The sequence below is a fragment of the Dreissena polymorpha genome, chromosome 2 (genome assembly GCF_020536995.1).
Source record: "Dreissena polymorpha isolate Duluth1 chromosome 2, UMN_Dpol_1.0, whole genome shotgun sequence".
In the NCBI taxonomy this organism is placed as follows: Eukaryota; Metazoa; Mollusca; class Bivalvia; order Myida; family Dreissenidae; genus Dreissena; species Dreissena polymorpha.
In genome coordinates, this window is record NC_068356.1 from 104,599,821 (window position 1) to 104,619,820 (window position 20,000).

The 20,000-nt window shown below is 37.2% G+C and overlaps 4 protein-coding genes across 10 annotated transcripts in view; 1 reads left to right on the forward strand and 3 right to left on the reverse strand.

Annotated features, from left to right (window-relative positions):
- The window catches only part of LOC127868344 (anaphase-promoting complex subunit 7-like), a 209,300-nt gene that overhangs the window by 183,526 nt on the left and 5,774 nt on the right, over positions 1 to 20,000 (reverse strand). Inside the window, exon 3 of one of the 3 annotated variants that reach the window (XM_052410026.1) lies at positions 14,815 to 14,898. The exons of the other annotated variants lie outside the window; for them this stretch is intronic. Within the exon in view, the coding sequence (XP_052265986.1) occupies positions 14,815 to 14,898 (84 nt within the window). The remainder of the gene's footprint in view (positions 1 to 14,814; positions 14,899 to 20,000) is intronic. 3 annotated transcript variants of the gene reach the window in all.
- The window catches only part of LOC127868348 (E3 ubiquitin-protein ligase RNF34-like), a 179,967-nt gene that overhangs the window by 124,250 nt on the left and 35,717 nt on the right, over positions 1 to 20,000 (reverse strand). The gene's annotated exons all lie outside the window — the stretch shown is intronic.
- LOC127868355 (vacuolar protein sorting-associated protein 29) overlaps positions 1 to 20,000 on the reverse strand; it is a 198,177-nt gene that overhangs the window by 90,230 nt on the left and 87,947 nt on the right. The window lies entirely within an intron of this gene.
- Positions 1 to 20,000, forward strand: part of LOC127868350 (ketohexokinase-like) — a 192,927-nt gene that overhangs the window by 80,506 nt on the left and 92,421 nt on the right. The gene's annotated exons all lie outside the window — the stretch shown is intronic.

Below are 20,000 nucleotides of genomic sequence, written 5' to 3' on the forward strand. Positions count from 1 at the left end.
TGATTAATGTTATACATTCCAGTCGGTAAAAGGGAGTGATTAATGTTATACATTCCAGTCGGTAAAAGGGAGTGATTAAATGTTATAGTTTACATTCCCAGTCGGTAAAAGGGAGTGATTAATGTTATACATCCAGTCGGTAAAAGGGAGTGATTAATGTATACATTCCAGTCGGTAAAAGGGGAGTGACTATGTTATACATTCCAGGAATCGGTTAAAAGGGAGTGATTAATGTTATACATTCCAGTCGTAAAGGGAGGTGAGTAATGTTATAATTCCAGTCTGCAAAAGGGTGGGATTATAGTTGCAATAATTCAACTCTCAGCTTCATAACCACTGAGAGTTGCAATCCGCCGCCTATTGTCCAAAGGTGCAAGTTTTCATCACCACTGAAAAGGCTAAAGAACACTGATACTGCAAAACTTATCAACGTTGAATCACAAACTCGTGCAAATTGGTACCATTAAGCAAGAAATAATTGCTTTTTATACACCTTGTTATTCTAGCATTCTCTATCCACCATATTGGGAACTGTTGTAATGTTGCCGACAAAAAGTGTCGCTATCTGTTAGGTTGCATTACACCAATATTTTCCATATCATGAAATTTGGTGTACCTCCTAATTTGATAACGATGTTTTGAGTTTTCGACTATTTACACTGTTCGAAATTTAAAAATGAAAATGACAGCAAGAATAGTGTGTTGAAATATCGTCGTGTTTTTAGGGTGCATGCAAAGGATAACATCCGTAGGCTGCCATTCAGGTTAAACTTAACGTGTTCATGAAGTTTATTCAATGCTTTCCTTAATTGGTTATGAAAGACGTCTGTTTAGTGATGCGCACGAAATGTGTGCGTAAATTGCTATTGTGTTTAAGAAGGGGTGCATATGGACTCCCAGAGCCACCATAGCAAAAATTATCAAAGGCTCTAAGAGGACGTTTATATAGACTAGGAGTGATTAATGTAATACATCTGCTGAAGGAAGTGATTAATGTTGTACTTAAAGTCTGCAAAAGGTGGTGAATTTAATTCGGGTGATTAATGTTATTCATGCCAGTCTGCAAAAGGGAATGATTAATGTTATACATTAAAGTCTGCAAAAGGGGGTGATTAATGTTATACATTAAAGTCTGCTAAAGGGGGTAATTAATTTTAGACATGATAGTCTGCTAAAGGGGGTAATTAATGTTACACATATTAGTCTGCTAAAGGGGGTGATTAATGTTATACATTAAAGTCTGCTAAAGGGGGTAATTAATGTTACACATGATAGTCTGCTAAAGGGGGTGATTAATGTTACACATGATAGTCTGCTAAAGGGGGTGATTAATGTTACACATGATAGTCTGCTAAAGGGGCTGATAAACGTTATACATAAAAGTCTGAACAAGAGTGCCAAACTGTCACAAGATACGCCCGTTTGAAAGTTTTGGACAACTTGATTATTTTACCTTTTGAGTTGCAAAATGATATATTTTTGAAAATTAAGCAGCACATATTTGAACTTGACCTAGATATCATCTAGACACAACTTCTTACCAAATTTGGTGAAGATCAGATGAAAACTTCTTCCATTAGGGAGCAGACACAATGCTAAATGCTTTAAATGCATTAAGTGACCTTGTGACCTAGTTTTTGACCTGGCATGACCCTTATTCGAATTTTTCCTAGATATTGTCTCGATACAACTCCTGACCAAATTTGGAGAAGATCAGATGAAAAGTACTTAATTTAGAGACCATGCTAAATCCTTGAAATGCACTAAGTGAACGTGTGATTTAGTTTTTGACTCGGCATGACCCATATAAGAACTTGACCTAGATATTGTCTAGATACAACTTCTGACCAAGTTTGGTGAAGATCGGATGAAAACTACTTGAATTAGAGAGCTGACAAACCTAGATATCATTAAGACACAACTTCTGACCAAACTTGGTGAAGATCGGATGAAACTTCTTCAATTAGAGAGCGGACATCATGCTGAATCCTTGAAATGCACTAAGTGACCCTATGACCTAGTTTTTGTACCGGCTTGACCAATATTTTAACTTGACCTAGATATTGTCTAGATACAACTTCTGAAAAAGTTTGGTGAAGATGGGATGAAACTACTTGAATTAGAGGGCAGACACCATGTAAAATGCTTGAAATGCACTTAGTGACCTCGTGACCTAGTTTTTGACCTGGCATAACCAATATTTGAACTTGACCTAGATATCAATTAGACGAAACTTCTGACCAAATTTGGGGAAGATGGGATGAAGACTACTTCAATTAGAGAGCGGACACCAAGCTAAATCCTTGAAATGCACTAAGTGACCCCGTGATCTAGGTTTTGACCCGGCATGACCCATATTCGAATGTGACCTAGATATTGTCTAGTACAACTTCTGACCAAGTTTGGTTAAGATCTGATGTAAACTATTTGAATTAGAGAGCTGATACTGCTGTGGCCGCCGCCGCCGCCTGCTGCCAAGGGTGAAACTATAACACTTTAAATTAATTTAATAAAATAGGACTTATTTAAGAGCTATACAACTTTAGAATCTGTCACACATTAACAGGATTAGCTTACTTAATTCATTTTTCTACAAACACTTATACCATATTCATTGTTTTCCATTTTGCACTTGAAATAGCTATCATGCACTCATTTGTAACTGATAATTAAGCAAATGGTACAAAGAGCTTTACTGTTATTGTATTGAACTATGACACTGTAACTAAGACATTGCAACTTACCTTCTGAGCATAGTAGACAGATCTGACATTTTTCTTAGTGTACAATGACAGATAGCCCATAGCCACCCAGGGCTCTGGGGCGTTCACTGTGGCAGACATCAGTTGATTGGCCAACCTGTCATGGAGGAAAATAATGAATACATTTTACCCTTTGCCTATTAGATACATAATCTGACACATTTGTAGTCCTTTGAAAGTTAAATTTCATTAAAGACCTTTGTTAACTAGATTCAAGCATAAAAGGCATTATTCCAACCCTTAGATAAAGATGAGCAGAAACCAGCATAAAACCTGAACAGACTGCGAGTTACTCGCAGGCTGTTCTGGTTTTATGCTGTTTGCACATAGCCATTTTCACTTTGCTGCTGAATGGGAAAGGGTTAAAGTCCCCTGCAACCAAAAGTAGTGATATTGTTTGCTAAAATGGCATAAGTAATAATGAAAGACAATGATGTTTTTTGCAATAAAAAAAGGTTACAGTAGTTTGTAAACAAGAGCACCGCCTTGCGGGTGCAGACCGCCCATCAATTTTTCTTTTTAAAGGTGTAGGGACCTATCTCAATTTCAATCACAAAGGAGGGAGGGGTGGAGTGGAGAGGGGTGTATAGTGTGGGTGTGTGGTCATTTATTACATTATCTTCCAAAAATGCAAAAAAAATCCTTGAAGAATGACCTTGACCTTGAAGGATGACATTGACCTTGAACTTCCACCACTCAAAATGTGCAGCTTCATGATAATGCCGCTTTGAAATTATTATGTTTTTGACCTTTGACCTTGAAGGATGACCTTGACCTTGAAGAATGACCTTGACCTTCCACCACTCAAAATGTGCAGCTTCATGAGAATGTCGCTTTGATTTTTTAATATTTATTTTTTGACCTTTGACCTTGCAGGATGACCTTGACCTTGAAGGATGACCTTGACCTTCCACCACTCAAAATGTGCAGCTTCATGAGAACGCTGCTTTGATTTATTTTTTTTACCTTGAAGGATGACCTTGACCTTGAACTTCCACCACTCAAAATGTACAGCTTCATGATTACGCCGCTTTGATTTTTTTATATTTTGTTTGACCTTTGACCTTGAAGGATGACCTTGACCTTGAACCTACACCACTAAAAATGTGCAGCTTCATGATAAAGCCGCTTTGAACTTTTTTTTGACCTTTGACCTTGAAGGATAATCTTGATCTTGAAGAATGACCTTGAGCTTGAACTTCCACCACTCATAATGTCCAGCATCATGATAATGCCGCTTTGAAATTTTTTATTTGTTTTTTGACCTTTGACCTTGAAGGATGACCTTGACCTTGAAGTATGACCTTGAACTTCCACCACTAAAAATGTGCAGCTTCATGAGAACGCTGCTATCAATTTGTTAAAAAAAATTACCTTGAAGGATGACCTTGACCTTAAACTTCCACCACTCAAAATGTGCAGCTTCATGATAACGCCGCTTTGATTTTTTAAAATTTTGTTTGACCTTTGACCTTGAAGGATGACCTTGACCTTGAAGGATGACCTTGACCTTGAACCTACACCACTCAAAATGTGCAGCTTCGTGATAAAGCCGCTTTGAATTTTTTTTTACCTTTGACCTTGAAGGATGACCTTGATCTTGAAGAATGACCTTGAACTTCCACCACTCATATTGTGCAGCATCATGATAATGCCGCTTTGAAATTTTTTATTTGTTTTTTGACCTTTGACCTTTAAGGATGACCTTGACCTTGAAGGATGACCTTGAACTTCCACCACTTAAAATGCGCAGCTTCATGAGAACGCTGCTTTGATTCATTTTTTTTTTAACCTTGAAGGATGACCTTGACCTTGAACTTCCACCACTCAAAATGTTCAGCTCCATGAGATACACATGCATGCCAAATATCAAGTTGCTATCTTCAATATTGAAAAAGTTATGGCCAATGTTAAAGTTTTCGGACGGACAGACACCATAAATTTGACATTTGACCTTGAAGGATGACATTGACCTTGACCTTTCACCACTGAAAATGTGACTGACTAACATTCTGACGGACAGTTCAACTGCTATATGCCACACTACCGGGGGCATACAAATTTTTTTGGGGTGGGGGTGGGGGGGTATAGTTTGAGGGTGTGGTCATTTATTAGATGATCTTAATTAAAAAAAAATGGGGGGATTGAGGGGGGATTCGGGGGGGGGGGGGATTCGGAGGGGGGGGGGGGTGGGGGATTGGTTTGGACAGAGTCAATTGTGGTATGTCAGGTAAGAGTTGTTTTGTAAAAGAATCAATTGAATCATAAATAAATAAAGAAGTTATGGCAATTTTAGCAAAATTTAATAATTTGACTTTGAATGTCAAGGTCATTCAATGTTCAAGGTAAAATTCAACTTGCCAGTACCCTCATGATAGCATGAAAGTATTTAAAGTTTAAAAGCAATAGCCTTAATACTTTAAAAGTAAAGTGGATCTAAACACAAAATGTAACCATATATTCAAAGTTACTAAGTCAAAAAAGGGCCATAATTCCGTAAATATGACAACCAGAGTTATGCAACTTGTCCTTTACTGTTTCCTAATGATAGTTTGCGAGTGTTCCAAGTATGAAAGCAATATCTATGATACTTTAGGGGTAAAGTGGACCAAAACACAAAACTTAACCAAATTATTAAGTATAAAGGGCCCATAATTCCGTCAAAATGCCAGTCAGAGTAACATAACTTATCCTGCACAGTCCCCTTACGATAATTAGTACAATGTAAGTGTTGCAAGTATGAAAGCAATGGCTTTGATACTTTAGGAAAAAAGTGGACCTAAACACAAAACTTAATCAAAATTTTCAATTTTCTAAGTATAAAAAGGGCACATAGGGTAATTCTGTCAAAATGCAAGCCAGAATTATCTCACTTTGCATGCGCAGTCCCCTCATGACAGTAAGTAAGTGTACCAAGTTTGAATGCATTAGCATTGATACTTTATGAGAAAAGTGTACCTAAACGCAAAACTTAACCGGACGCTGACGCCAAGGTGATGACAATAGCTCATAACTTTTTTTAAAAAAAATAGATGAGCTAAAAAAATGTTTACATATATCTTTTGTTTGAAAAAGCTGGATACAAATGGTATACATATTAAATTGTAGATTACATTTCACTTAGTATAAAAAAGATATACATATTCGATAAACTCCAGAGGCGTAAGACTTTATATAAAATTTACAATAAAAAATAACACAGTATTCATTTCAGAGACTTCCTGGCATATTTTTGTATTTTGATTGGTAAGATGTACCTAGAAGCAACAACAAAAGTTTGTATTTTGCTGTAGTTAAACAAACATAAGCTGTATTCACAGAATACCAGTAGAACAATTAAATCATTAATACAACATGATAATTTAACCCATTTATGCCTAGCGTCTAGAAAAAGGCCTTGGCAAACAGCGTAGACACTGATGAGACGCAGCATGATGCAGCGTCTCATCAGGGTCTGCGCTGAATGCTTAAAGGAATTTCTGTATGATATATTCTAAATATAGAAAGAAATATACTAGACATCCCTAATTTTTTAAATAAATAGTCCACTTGGCATAAATAGGTAATAACAGTATTATTACGCCTAGATACTATTTCTTAACAGGTCACTTACCTCTGAAGTTCTAGGCCTTTCTTTTCTTTATAGAGCAGGTATGAGTATATGTCCATGTGTGTTATATGCAGAGGATCAATAGCATGGGCCTAAAAACAGAGGCAAAATGCATGGGACATAGGCATCGTTAGCACATGAAAAATGTAAACATATGAAAAAAAACAAAATGTTTTATTATACAGCTTGTTTAGTTATGTTTTCCTATGTAAGACCTTTTGTTTTACCCTGTCTTTAGCCTAGTAATACTCTATGAGTGCTAGTTTGTGGACACACTTGACCCAGATTTAAACTTAGCCTACATATTTTCAAGATGAACATTCTGACCAAGTTTAATCAAGATGGAGTCATAAACAATGCCTCTACAGTGGCAACAAACTTAAATTTGAAAACAACAAGAGATGTGTTTGTCAGAAACACAACGCCCCCTTCTGGGCCGCTTTAAAGCCATATATTTGACCTTTGACCTTGATGGATGACCTTGACCTTTCATCACTCAAAATGTGCAGCTCCATGAGATACACATGCATGCCAAACATCAAATTGCTATCTGAAGCGACATAGAAGTTATGAGCATTTTTTGAAACCTAAATGCGAAACCTAAATGCAAAGTGTGACGGAAAGACAGACAGACAGACGGACGGTCCGATCACAACATGCCCTCCTTCAGCAGCATAAAAAGCTCTTTATAAGATTTTATCTTATTTTTGACTACGTGTTCTAAACATAAACACTTTGACCAAGATCCACAGATTGAGTCATTAATATGGCTGTGTGCCCTGGTGATCTATAACTATAAGATAAAGCACTAGGTTGAATAGAGGGTAAGAGACATGACCCTACATGACAAATGGATTTTTACCATTCTCAATGCAGAGCCGTGTACAAACCTTTTGAAAGGCCACCAAGGATTGCTTGTAATGCCCATCAAGGAAGAGTGCACGAGCAATGCTGGTGATCATATACTCGTTGTCTTTGAGACAGTCATTGGTATCTAGCCTGAATGTCTTTACTGCATTCACATAGTCGTTGCTAGTCACAAGAGAGTGACCTCGAATCCACTGAGATAACCTGCCAATTGCATCAAAGGATTACAATGTATATGGAATTTTACATTATGTTTATGATACTAAATAGTTAAATTAAGTAAAGATATATCACCAGTGATTTTGAATCTTTTGATATTTTCCTGCCAAGTTTACTGTAACAAGATGGTTCATCACATCAATATTTAACAAAAATGCTATTATTAATAAGTTAATTTGCTACTGGGATTGTTTTACCTCTAAACTTAGTTGATATTCAGGCCAAGGTTATTTAAAGGCCCTTGTCCAAGAAACGATTACAAGGAATGTATCATTTACTGTTTTAATAAAAAAAACACTATACATTTATCACGTCTTATATTGTATTTATACACAAAAATATATCACAGGAGATTTATTTCTTTGTTATGATGAACAACCTTAAACTTTAACTATTGTACATTTTATAAGTACATCCTATTTAAATGTAAATCACAGAATCAATACATTTTGACTCCAGATTGAAGATCTACCAGTACCGGGAAGATCAACATTGAATACAGCAGTGTTACAAAAGCAGATGTGATTACCATTCCTTTGAAATCCCCTGTGGCAGAGAGCTAATGACAAGTGCATGAACATCTGCCCCTTTCTGCCCAAGTGACAGCAGCCCATTTATGGCTTCAAGCGCAAGGGGACATTCTCTAAAAGCAAACAAAGATGATCATTTTATATGCTTGCAATGTTTGTGTTTACAATTATTTTGAAATGCTAAACTGCCATAAAAATATCTCTAAGGAATGAATAACAACTCAAAGAAGAGCACCACATAACGGGTGCCACGCTCGGCTGTGAAAGCTGGTCAGAATTTTTTTTTTTTAGAGTTCACAGTGACCTTGACCTATGACCTAGTGACCCAAAAATGGATGTGGCATGTAGAAGTCATCAAGGTGCATGTACATATAAAGTTTCAAAGTTATAGAAGGAAGCACTAGTCTAAGATGTTAGAGGCAAAGTTAAAGGTTTATATTAGCGGTCACAATGACCTTGACCTTTGACCTAGTGACCCAAAAATTAATGTGGCATGTAGAACTCATCAAGGTGCATGTACGTATGAATTTTCAAAGTTGTAGGTGGAAGCACTGTGATGTTAGAAGCAAAGTTAAAGTTTTATATAAGAGGTCACAGTGACCTTGACCTTTGACCTAGTGACCCAAAAATTGGTGTGGCATGCAAAACTCATCACGGTGCATGTACATATGAAGTTTCAAAGTTGTAGGCGGAAGCACTATGATGTAAGAGGCAAAGTTAAAGTTTTATATTAGAGGTCACAGTGACCTTGACCTTTGACTAGTGACCCAAAAATGGGTGTGAGGTGTAGAAGTCATCAAGGTGCATGTACATATGAGGTTTCAAAGTTGTAGGTGGAAGCACTATGATGTTAGAGGCAAAGTTAAAGTTTTATATTTGAGTTCACAGTGACCTTGACCTTTGACCTAGTGACCCAAAAATGGGTGTGGCATGCAGAACTCATCAAGGTGCATGTATATATGAAGTTTCAAAGTTGTAGGTGGAAGCACTGTGATTTAATAGGCAAAGTTAAAGTTTTATATTAGAGGTCACAGTGACCTTGACCTTTGACCTAGTGACCCAAAAATTGGTGTGGCGTGTAGCACTCATCAAGGTGCATGTACATATGAAGTTTCAAAGTTGAAGGTGAAAGCACTTTAATTTAAGAGCCAATGTAAAGGTTTATGCACGATGCCCGGATGGCGGACGACGAGGAGGCTATGACAATACCTCGGGTTTTCTCTGAAAACAGCTGAGCTAAAAATCATATTCTAGATTGTTGGTAAGGTTTCACAATAGCCAAATAAGGAAAATTGCACCAGCACATAGCAGCCGATTCATCAACAGACTAAACTCAGCAAAGATATCATTTGCACATATGTTCTCAGCTTTTAAAAAATATTGCCAGTTGAGTTTTCAACAGTCTTTTTTCAATTGACCAAATGACCCCTTTTTTTACCATGTCTGACGCAAATTCATTTCAGATGAGACAAATGTTCTAACCAAATTTCAATAAGATTGATCAATAAATGTTGCCTCTAGAGTGTTCATCAGATACATGTTGATGCAGGAAGATACAAAGGACGAGCAAATAGGGATCACAAAAGCTCACCATACAAACTTTGTGCTCAGGTGAGCTAAAGCCTCATGATCTGTACGGAAATAAAACAACAACAACAATATGAGCTTAACAATTAAAACCAGGGCTCAGGAGTGAGGGAGACGTGGGACTTAATCCTTAACTTCTCCCTCTAATTACATGAAGGAGTAGTGACTTCTACTCCTTTTGAGATTTCCTTTGAGCCAAAAATTAACCAAAAGTACATTACTATATCAATTCAGTTTAGTACAATAATAACACAACATTAACACTTAAGTGTGTTTGTTTATATTTGTTAATGTTTTCCCCCACAATGATTGATCATAATTACCGGGTATAACTGTGTAATGAGGGGATTTAAAAAATAAACAGATGATTAAACACTAAACAGAAAACACTTTTCCTTTAAGTTGCCTCACTTGTCCCTAATGCCAGTTGAGTGAGAAGTGTCTTTTCCCACAAATTTGAACCTAGGCTGAGTCCTGCAAAGTTAAGACTGTGTTGAAATAGGCCTCACCTCAGCACTTCTTTATAGCTGGTGATTGCTGACCTGTCCATTCCAGATCTCACGTAGAGGTCAGCAAGAGCTAGATTGACCTTAGCAGTTCTTTGTCTGGTGCTTATACCTTCCAGCTAAAGAAGAAAATCCTTCTAAAACAATAATCTAGTATACATGTTTGATATCCGGTTTCCATAAGCAAAATATTACAGTGGATAAGTTTGAAAGAGTTTGAAGTTGTAGCATTTTTCAATGAATGACTCATTAGGTTGGGATGATTAGTTGTTTCAAAATTTAAAAGCAATTTGTAGGGTTTTGCCACCAGGTAATTACATGTATTTATTAAGCTCAAATTCTAAACATCAAGATGGTGAAAGCACAGCAGGTGAAAGCACAGCATTATAAATAATCCATTCAGAATTAACAGATTTAATTTAACGGCACAGTGCTTTCCACAGGAATTTTTCAAACGCCCCGGGGCTTATAGGGGTGGCTTTGGGAGGGGTGTCCCCTCCCGACGTTGATATTTAAAAGTTTACGTTTCAATTGACGTTCTGTGGTGCTTTATAACTCTAAGAAAAACAGCGTTAAAAGACGTCATTTGGTGCGCAATGACTCTTCAAGAAAACCCCCCAGCTATAAAGTTATTTATAAAGACATATTTTAACTAGAAATGGCGCGGCAGAGGCCGACGCGTATCCCCACGCCGAATGTTTGACCTAGGTGTGCCCCAGGGTTGGTAATGGGGCCATGCATAGCTGAGATTGACCGTATTGTCATAAGAGAAGTTCATCATCAATTAGAAGTGAATTGGTGTAGAAATGAAGAAGTTATAGTAAAAGGCAATTTTGGGTGGGTGTGACATATGTGGGCAGGGCGCCCCAGGGTTGGTAATGGGGCCATGCATAGTTGAGATTGACCGTATTGTCATAAGAGAGGTTCAGTATCAATTTGAAGTGAATCGGTGTAGAAATGAAGAAATTATAGTAAAAGGCAATTTTGGGTGGGTGTGGTCTATGTGGGCGGGGCGCCCCAGGGTTGGTAATGGGGCCATGCATAGTTGAGATTGACTGTATTGTCATAAGAGAAGTTCAATATCAATTTGAAGTGAATCGGTGTAGAAATGAAGAAATTATAGTAAAGGCAATTTTGGGTGGGTGTGGTCTATGTGGGCGGGGCCCCAGGGTTGGTTATGGGAACATGCATAGTTGAGATTGACCCTAATGTCATAAGAGAAGTTCAGTATCAATTTGAAGTGAATCCGTGTAGAAATGAAAAAATTATAGTAAATGGAATTTTTTGGTGGGTGTGGCCTATGTGGGCGGGCGCCCCAGGGTTGGGATTGGGGCCATGCATAGTTGAGATTGACCCTAATGTCATAACAAAAGTTCAGTATCAATTTGAAGTGAATCCGTGTAGAAATGAAAAAATTATAGTAAATGGAAATTTTTGGTGGGTGTGGCCTATGTGGGTGGGGCGCCCCAGGGTTGGGAATGGGGCCATGCATGGTTGAGATTGACTGTATTGTCATAGGTGAGGTCCAGTATCAATTTGAAGTGAATCGGTGTAGAAATAAAGAAGTAAATGTAAAATAACCTAAAAAAATGAGTGATAATTTCTGACGCGGCCCCACCCCAACCCCTATAACTTTTGACCCAGGGGTCAGATCAAAATTCCAAATAGTGCACCGTCGCACATATGCTCATAGCTACCATGTGTGTAAATTTCAAGGTTCTAGTGCTTTTAGTGTAGGAGGAGATAGTGGCCAGGACGGACGGACAGACGGACGGACAGACGGACGGACAGACGGACGGACGGACGGACGGCGGAGATCACCACAATATCCCCACCTTTTTTTCAAAAAGCGTGGGGATAATAATTGTTTTAAAACTTTCCCGCAAAGAAAGTTAAATCCCGACTCGAACGATTCCCCAATACATCCGTATCAACCCGACTCTATTACTGCATACTTACTACTTTTCAAGTTTCTATTCATTACCCGATAATCCCATTTTTAAAAGCACTTTCTGGTAAATTTTGACGATAAAAGTGCTCAATAATTTCTTTTACAACAAACATTGCCATTTTTCTCAAGTATCAAATAAATTTCGGCATATGGTAAGTGACAATTTATAGATTTGATGAAATATTGCCACTGAACATGCATAAATCGCTTGACGTGGTGTGTGCTTGATAATTCAACGCTCAATACACCCACGCTTTCTATGCACATGACGCGATGTTGTACATGCTGCATAATTTTCGCACCCTTTTTATTGAGACAAAGGGTCAACACAAAATAAATTATCACTGTTTATTTGAAGCAAGAATCTGTTAACGTAGAGTTAACATTTGCATTGGTAAGTGGGTTTCGGATTACAAATTTAATTATGCTCATTCTAGACTTCAAGAAAACATGAACAGTTGCAAAATGAATTCAACAATAATTTGTTTAAACGCTGTACGAGTCAAGTAAATGTTTTGATAGTAATATTAATGAAATGCACAATTTCCACAAGGATCATAGCCATCATCAGTCTTCTAAGCCAAGATTTCTGTGGCAATTACATGTTCATCACGAGTCGTCTGCGTGATTTAACTGCAGGTAGTGCCTGCCTACGAGTGCTGTCCCTTATACAAAGTGTACGCTCTCATTGGCCAATATTGATTTTCCAATACAGCGACACACCGCCCTTAAGCGGGCTTTAGTTGGGTAAAGCGTTAGATGTAGTTGACCGAGGATCGTAAATTGACTTTCAAAATTTTCGGCAAAGTCGATATCTTAAGAATGGCTAGTTGCAATAACGCCCAAAATACACTGATCAGAAAATTTCAGGCGCCCCGAACTCTGATTTCGAAATTCAAGCGCCCCGGTGAGGGACCACTAAATGGCCGGTGGAAAGCACAGCGGCTTTGTTTTAAACAAACATTTCAACAATTCCAATTTATATATTCATTTTACACACCACTGACATGGCTTCTTTGTACTGCTTTGATTGCATCAGACAAAGATAAATCTTAAACTTCACTTCCACATCTGATGTCAGTTCCTGAAATTATACAAGCAGAAAGCTTTGTAGCTTTTACAGAGAATAACTATTAACCGCTTTATAAAATTAAAACGTTTGCAAATGGTCTATTTATGTTGTGTTTTAATTTAATATTATAAACTACATATTTTCCATCTAACATATATTCATAACAAATTTTTAACCACGTATACTGTTAATGTTAACCAAAAATTCCAAACATTTTATTACATGCATAAACAACAAGATGTGTTTGTGAAACACAATGTCCCCCTATATGATGTTTGACCTTGTAGGATGACCTTGACATTGTGAAGGATGACCTTGACCGTGACCTTTCACCACTCAAAATGTGCAGCTCCATGAGATACACATGCATGCCAAATATCAAGTTGCTATCTTCAATATTGCAAAAGTATTCATAAAATAAGCGATTTGGGCCACATATATTTGACCCCTGACCTTGCAGGATGACCTTGACCTTTCACCACTTAAAATGTGCAGCTCCATGAGATGCACATGCATGCCAAATATCAAGTTGATATCTTCAATATTGCAAAAGTATTTATAAAATAAGCGATTTGGGCCACATATATTTGACCTCTGACCTTGAAGGATGACCTTGACCTTTCACCACTCAAAATGTGCAGCTCCATGAGATACACATGCATGCCAAATATCAAGTTGCTATCTTCAATATTGCAAAAGTATTCATGAAATGAGCGATTTTGGCCACATATATTTGACCTCTGACCTTGAAGAATGACCTTTAACTTGACCTTTCACCACTCAAAATGTGCAGCTTCATGAGATACACATGCATGCCAAAAATGAAGTTGCTATCTTCAATATAGTAAAAGTTATTGCAAAATGTTAAAGTTGGCGCAAACAGACAGACCAACAGACAGACCAACAGACCAACAGACAGGGCAAAAACAATATGTCCCCCACTACTATAGTGGGGGACATAAAAATGAGGTTTGTATTTGTAATAACGTAATTACTCCAGTTTTTGGACACCCCCTTTTTTGGCAAAATTAAAAAAAAATTGTGACTCAAAAGTTTCGGATATTCAGTTTTTCGTCAATAATTTATCACTCTAATTTATTACTCCAAATTTTCAGACAGTACCTTTTACTGCGCTTTTTTACCAGATGTCTTTCCTGTTTTTACTTATTAGGTGTCACTTCCAACTTGAGTTTTTATGACAGGATTAAGGTTATAAAACCTAGCAGGTGATAGCCTTGGGGCAATGAACCATATCACTTGCGTAATTACCGGTAGGTAAATAACCATGTTTATGGGTAATAAAAAATGGTTTCATCCCAAAGAGATAGCTTAGACAAATAATAACGCTTCAGAAAGTAATGCACCCCTATTACTAGGTATACAAACAATTGAAGGTGTTAGACTACAACAACAAACAAAAAAAGAAATCAAAAGCTCATCTTTGAACCGTTAAAAGATGAGCTTTTGATCAACCCATTGGTCAAAACAGGACATTGGAGTAAAATCTGTAGAAAAAGCTTAAGAAATTATTTTTAAGTGCAAATATATGTAAAAGTAAATTATACTATATGGCAACAAGCACATGATATTAGACTTAATACATGATGATTTTTCATACCTAAATTTTCGGACACAAATTTTTTATTATTGTTTTTTAAGTGTCCGAAAAATTAGAGTAACTAGGGTAGGTCAATTACTTGGAATACATACATTACTTGCAATACTCGGAACTGGTGTTTTACCCTTGACATTATTGATAGCTTTTCTTAGCAAAAGAGCTCGCTTGTAGGTTTCCTGAAATTTAAAGCAAACACGTTATCTGGAAAAAATGGTAAATGGATATTCAAGTCAATAAAATAAATTCGCTTATGGGCTATATATGCATATTTTGGACACAGACAAATCCACTATATATTCTACAGGTGACTAAAGACAAAATGCAACAATCTGGTTGAAATCCGAATTCCTTCCGTAATAATCATCACACATTCAGCTGTCACAGCCTGCAAAAGTTTTAATAAAAACCTCTCAGCTGTTACAGATGTTGAACACACACGATTTTGGAACTAGAAATGGCGCAGCAGAGGCCGACGCTTATCCCCACGCCGCATGTTTGACCCAGGGGCGCCCCAGGGTTGGTAATGGGGTCATGCATAGCTGAGATTGACCATATTGTCATAAGAGATGTTCAGTATCAATTTGAAATAAATCTGTGTAGAAATGAAAAATAACCTAAACAAGAGTGCCAAACTGTCACAAGATACGCCCGTTTGAAGGTTTTGGACAACTTGATATCTTTACCATGACCCATATTTGAACTTGACCTACATATCATCTAGACACAACTTCTGACCAAATTTGGTGAAGATCAGATGAAAACTACTTCAATTAGAGAGCCGACACAATGCTAAATGCTTGAAATGCATTATGTACATGTCATCCTCATTGGAATGATTTTTGAGATGGCTGAAGATGCTCTCTTATAGCCAATTTCTTGCTTCTGTTTTGGAAAAGTTATGTTTTGAATTAAATGGTTGACTTAATAGTAGCGTCTCAGACATTTTCTATCGCAATTTTGTACACAACCAGGTTTTTTTTCCCACTTTTTGGGAAGATAGCCCATGGCTTTGGATTTGGGAATTTTATTGGCATTTTAATGAAATTGGGAAAATATATTCATTAGCCTTTTTTTCCACACGAAAAGTCAACTGATTAGGGAAATACTTAATTTGATTTAACTCTTTATAATCATTCAAATTAAAAGAAAAAAATCATATAATACTTTGTTAGATGTAATTGAATTAAAATTGAGATAAAATACACATATGACTTCTTTCTAAAAAAAAATAAAAAAAATAAAAAAAATTTTTTTTTTTTTTTTTTTTGGCAATTGGGAATTTTTTGCCACATTTTGGGAAAAAAGTACACTTTTTGGGATTGGGAACATAGCCGAATTTCGGCTATAAAATCGGGCCAACAAAAACCCTGACAACAATGAAAATGCCTGTCTTTGATGTGCCTGTTCAAAGTTCATCTTGCTTTAAATTGTTTCTCACATTTTTCCCACTTGGAACATTTTAACAGATTTTCAGTAATGAGTCTTAAAGTGTACTTGACCAAATTGAAAGTTTCAGCCCTTTTATAGATTCATCAGGCTCTTAGTCTTCCATGAGTTTCTCATGCTTTTTATGCTTGACTGCATTCTATCTCAAAGGTGTCCCTTTGCGCCAATATTTTTTAATCCCTTGTATAAACATTAGATGGATGAGCTAAACCATTTCACAGATGAGTTAACACAAACAATTTACTACTTAAGACATCTCTGTGCCACTACTGTGTTACACTATATGTGTTATCAATACACAAGCTTCATTGCTGAATAATTCCTTTGTCCAATGAAAATGCTTGCACTTCTTCTGATTACCCTGTGTAGATAACCACATAATAGATTTCGAAATCTAAACGCGGACCCTAATTTCAAGGTCAAGGTCACGGTGGTAAAAAATGTGATGCCCATGGAAAGGTCTTGTCCAGATACACATGCGTACCAAATATGAAAGCAATATCTAAAGGGACACAGCAGGTATGAGTCTTTTTCGAATCGCAATCGCAGATTTCGAAACCTGAACACTGACCTCGAGTTCAAAGTCAAGGTCACAGGGGTCAAACATTTTATGCGCATGGAAAGGTGTTGTCCAGATTCACATGCATTCCAAATATGAAAGCAATTTCTGAAAGGACACAGAAGTTATGAGCCTTTTTCGAATCGCGGTCGCAGATTTCAAAACCTGAAAACTGGCCCCAAGTTCAAGGTCAAGGTCACAGAGGTAAATTTTTTTATGCTAATAGAGTGTTGTCCAGATTTACATGCATACCAAATATGAAAGCAATATCTGGAGGGACACAGTAGAGATGAGCCTTTTTCGAATCGCGGTCGCAGATTTCGAAACCTGAAAACTGACCCCAAGTTCAAGGTCATAAGGGTAAAAGATTGTGTGCGCATGGATAGGTGTTGTCTTGATACACATGTATACCAAATATGAAAGAAATATCTAAAGGGACAAAGTAGTTATGAGCCTTTTTCGAATCGCAGTCACAGATTTTGAAACCTGAAAACTGACCCCAAGTTCAAGGTCAAGGTCACAGGGGTAAAAAATTGTATGCGCATGGAAAGGTGCTGTCCAGATACACATGCATATCAAATATGAAAACAATATCTGAAAAGACACACTACCGTTAGTTTTGAGCCTTTTTCAAATCGCCTTCGCAGATTTCAAAACCTGAAAACTGGCCCGAGTTCAAGGTCAAGGTCAAAGGGGTTAACAAATTATGCGCATGGAAAGGTCTTGTCCAGATACACATGAATACCAAATATGAAAGCAATATCTGAAGGGACACAGTAGTAATGAGCCTTTTTCGAATCGCGGTCACAGATTTCGAAACCTGAAAACTGACCCTAAGTTCAAGGTCAAGGTCAGAGGGGTAAAATTTTGTATGCTCATGGAAAGGTGTTGTCTAGATACACATGCATACCAAATATGAAAGCAATATCTAAAGGGACACAGTAGTTATGAGTCTTTCAAATCGCAGTCGCAGATTTCAAAACCTAAAAACTGACCCAAAGTTCAAGGTCAAGCTATCAGGGCTAAAAAAGTGTATGCGCATGGAGAGGCGCTGTCCAGATACACATGCATACCAAATGTAAAAGCAATATCTGAAGGGACACAGTAGTTTTGAGCCTTTTTTGAATCGCGGTCGCAGATTTCAAACCCTGAAAACTGGCCCGAGTTCAAGGTCAAAGGGGTAAACAAATTATGCGCATGGAAAGGTCTTGTCCAGATACACATGAATATCAAACATGAAAGCAATATCTGAAGGGACACAGTAGTTATGAGCCTTTTTCGAATCGCGGTCACAGATTTCGAAACCTGAAAACTGACCCAAAGATCAAGGTCAAGGTCACAGGGGTAAATTTTTTTATGCGCATGAATAGGTGGTGTCTAGATACACATGCATACCAAATATGAAAGCAATATCTGAAGGGACTTAGTAGTTATGAGCCTTTTTCGAATCGCGGTCGCAGGAAAATCTCTGACCCAGCTCCCGCCCCAACCCCCATTACTTTTGACCCAGGGGTCAGATCAAAATTCTGTCACTGTCACCGTCGCACATATGCTCATAGCTACCATGTATGTAAGTTTCAAGGTTCTAGTGCTAATAGTGTAGGAGGAGCAGGTGGCCAGGACGGACAAAGGGACAGATGGACAGACGCACATCACCACAATATCCCCACTTTTTCTCCGAAAAACCTGGGGATAACAACATTGTATGGACAATGTAGTATTTAGTGTAAAAACAGCCAAATCATAGTTCTGCTAAAATTTGACGCAGCCTAAATTCCTATCATTAACATCCTTTACAAATTAAGGTGATTCAACTGTGAAAGGTGTTGAAACACAAAAATTGGGACTTACAATTATATAGTGAAAAAACAGACAATTTATAACAGGGCTTTTTTTAGCCCGATTTTATAGCCGAAATTTGGCTATATCCCCATTGGCAAAAGTATACTTTTTTCCCAAAATTTGCTAAAAAATTCCCAATTGGGGAAAAAAAACGCTAATGACATCGGCTGTTTGCTTTTTAACAAAGCGTAGTCCAATCCGGTTTCGTACTGGTTTTAGACTTTACTTTGATTTGGATTACGTCTGCATTATCAATGCGGGGAATCACGTGGTCAGGTTTGAGAAAAAATGGCCGCTGATGCCTCGATTCGATGGAGAAATTGAGTCTTCAAACAGGTACATCTACCTTATAACTTACTTGTTTTTAATCGGAAAACGCCTATCATAGGGCCAGCTGGAAGCGGTTTCAGCGAGTATCAACTGTTTTCCGCTGGTTGGTCTGAGTGTGGAGATAACTCATGGAATATTTATGGCGTTATCCGAATAAAAACAAGAAAGTAATAAGGTAGATGTACCTGTTTGATTCTCCATGTTGTTTAGGAGCTTATTATATTTGCGATGAAATTCAAGTGTTTTGTAATTCGGCTGAATGAAAAACAAAGATGTTGCGCATTACAAAATATTACATGAAAAAGATTCTTAAGTAAAAACATAGAGGCAAAACGAAAACTGTCAATTTTTTTAAGCAAGCGTCATTAAAAAAAACAAACATCGTCAAGAAGTACAAGTCTTCCCATTGAAACTCCTTCTATTGTAAATAAAAGTAATTTAATAACAAGTGACTCTTTTGCATCGTCATTGTTATTGTTGATTTCCGAAAGCAAAGTGCCCACTGATTTTCAACATGGTGATAGCAGAAGCTCTTCAGAAGAAGACTTTGTGTGAGCTTATTATGTTGTCATGATGGTGTTTGTGGTGTTTGTGATTAAAGTTGCTGAACTCATTCATGTACCTAGTTTTCAATCCCTATTTATTGTCCCAATTTCTTGAAAATGCCGATAAAATTCCCAATTTCAAAGCCATGAGCTATCTTCCCAAAACGCTGAAAAAAAGCCCTGTATAATGATACCAAGCTTATACAAGCCAATATTGATTTCTTTTTATTCAACTATAAATAAAGAACATAAAACAGAATGTTTTAGAAAGATTCAGTTATAAAAGATGAGTAGAAAACACAAGCTTCATGTGATTTTATATTCTATGTTGAAACAAGAGGGCCATGATGGCCCTGAATCGCTCACCTGACTCATTAAGATCAGATGAAAACTATGACCTCTATTGTCTACACAATGTTTTTCTATGATTTGACCTAGTGACCTAGTTCCTGACTCAAGATGACCCAAATACAATCCCAATCCAGATTTCATCAAGATAAACATTCTGACCACAGTTCATAAATATTGGATAAAAACTGTGACCTCTATTGTCAAC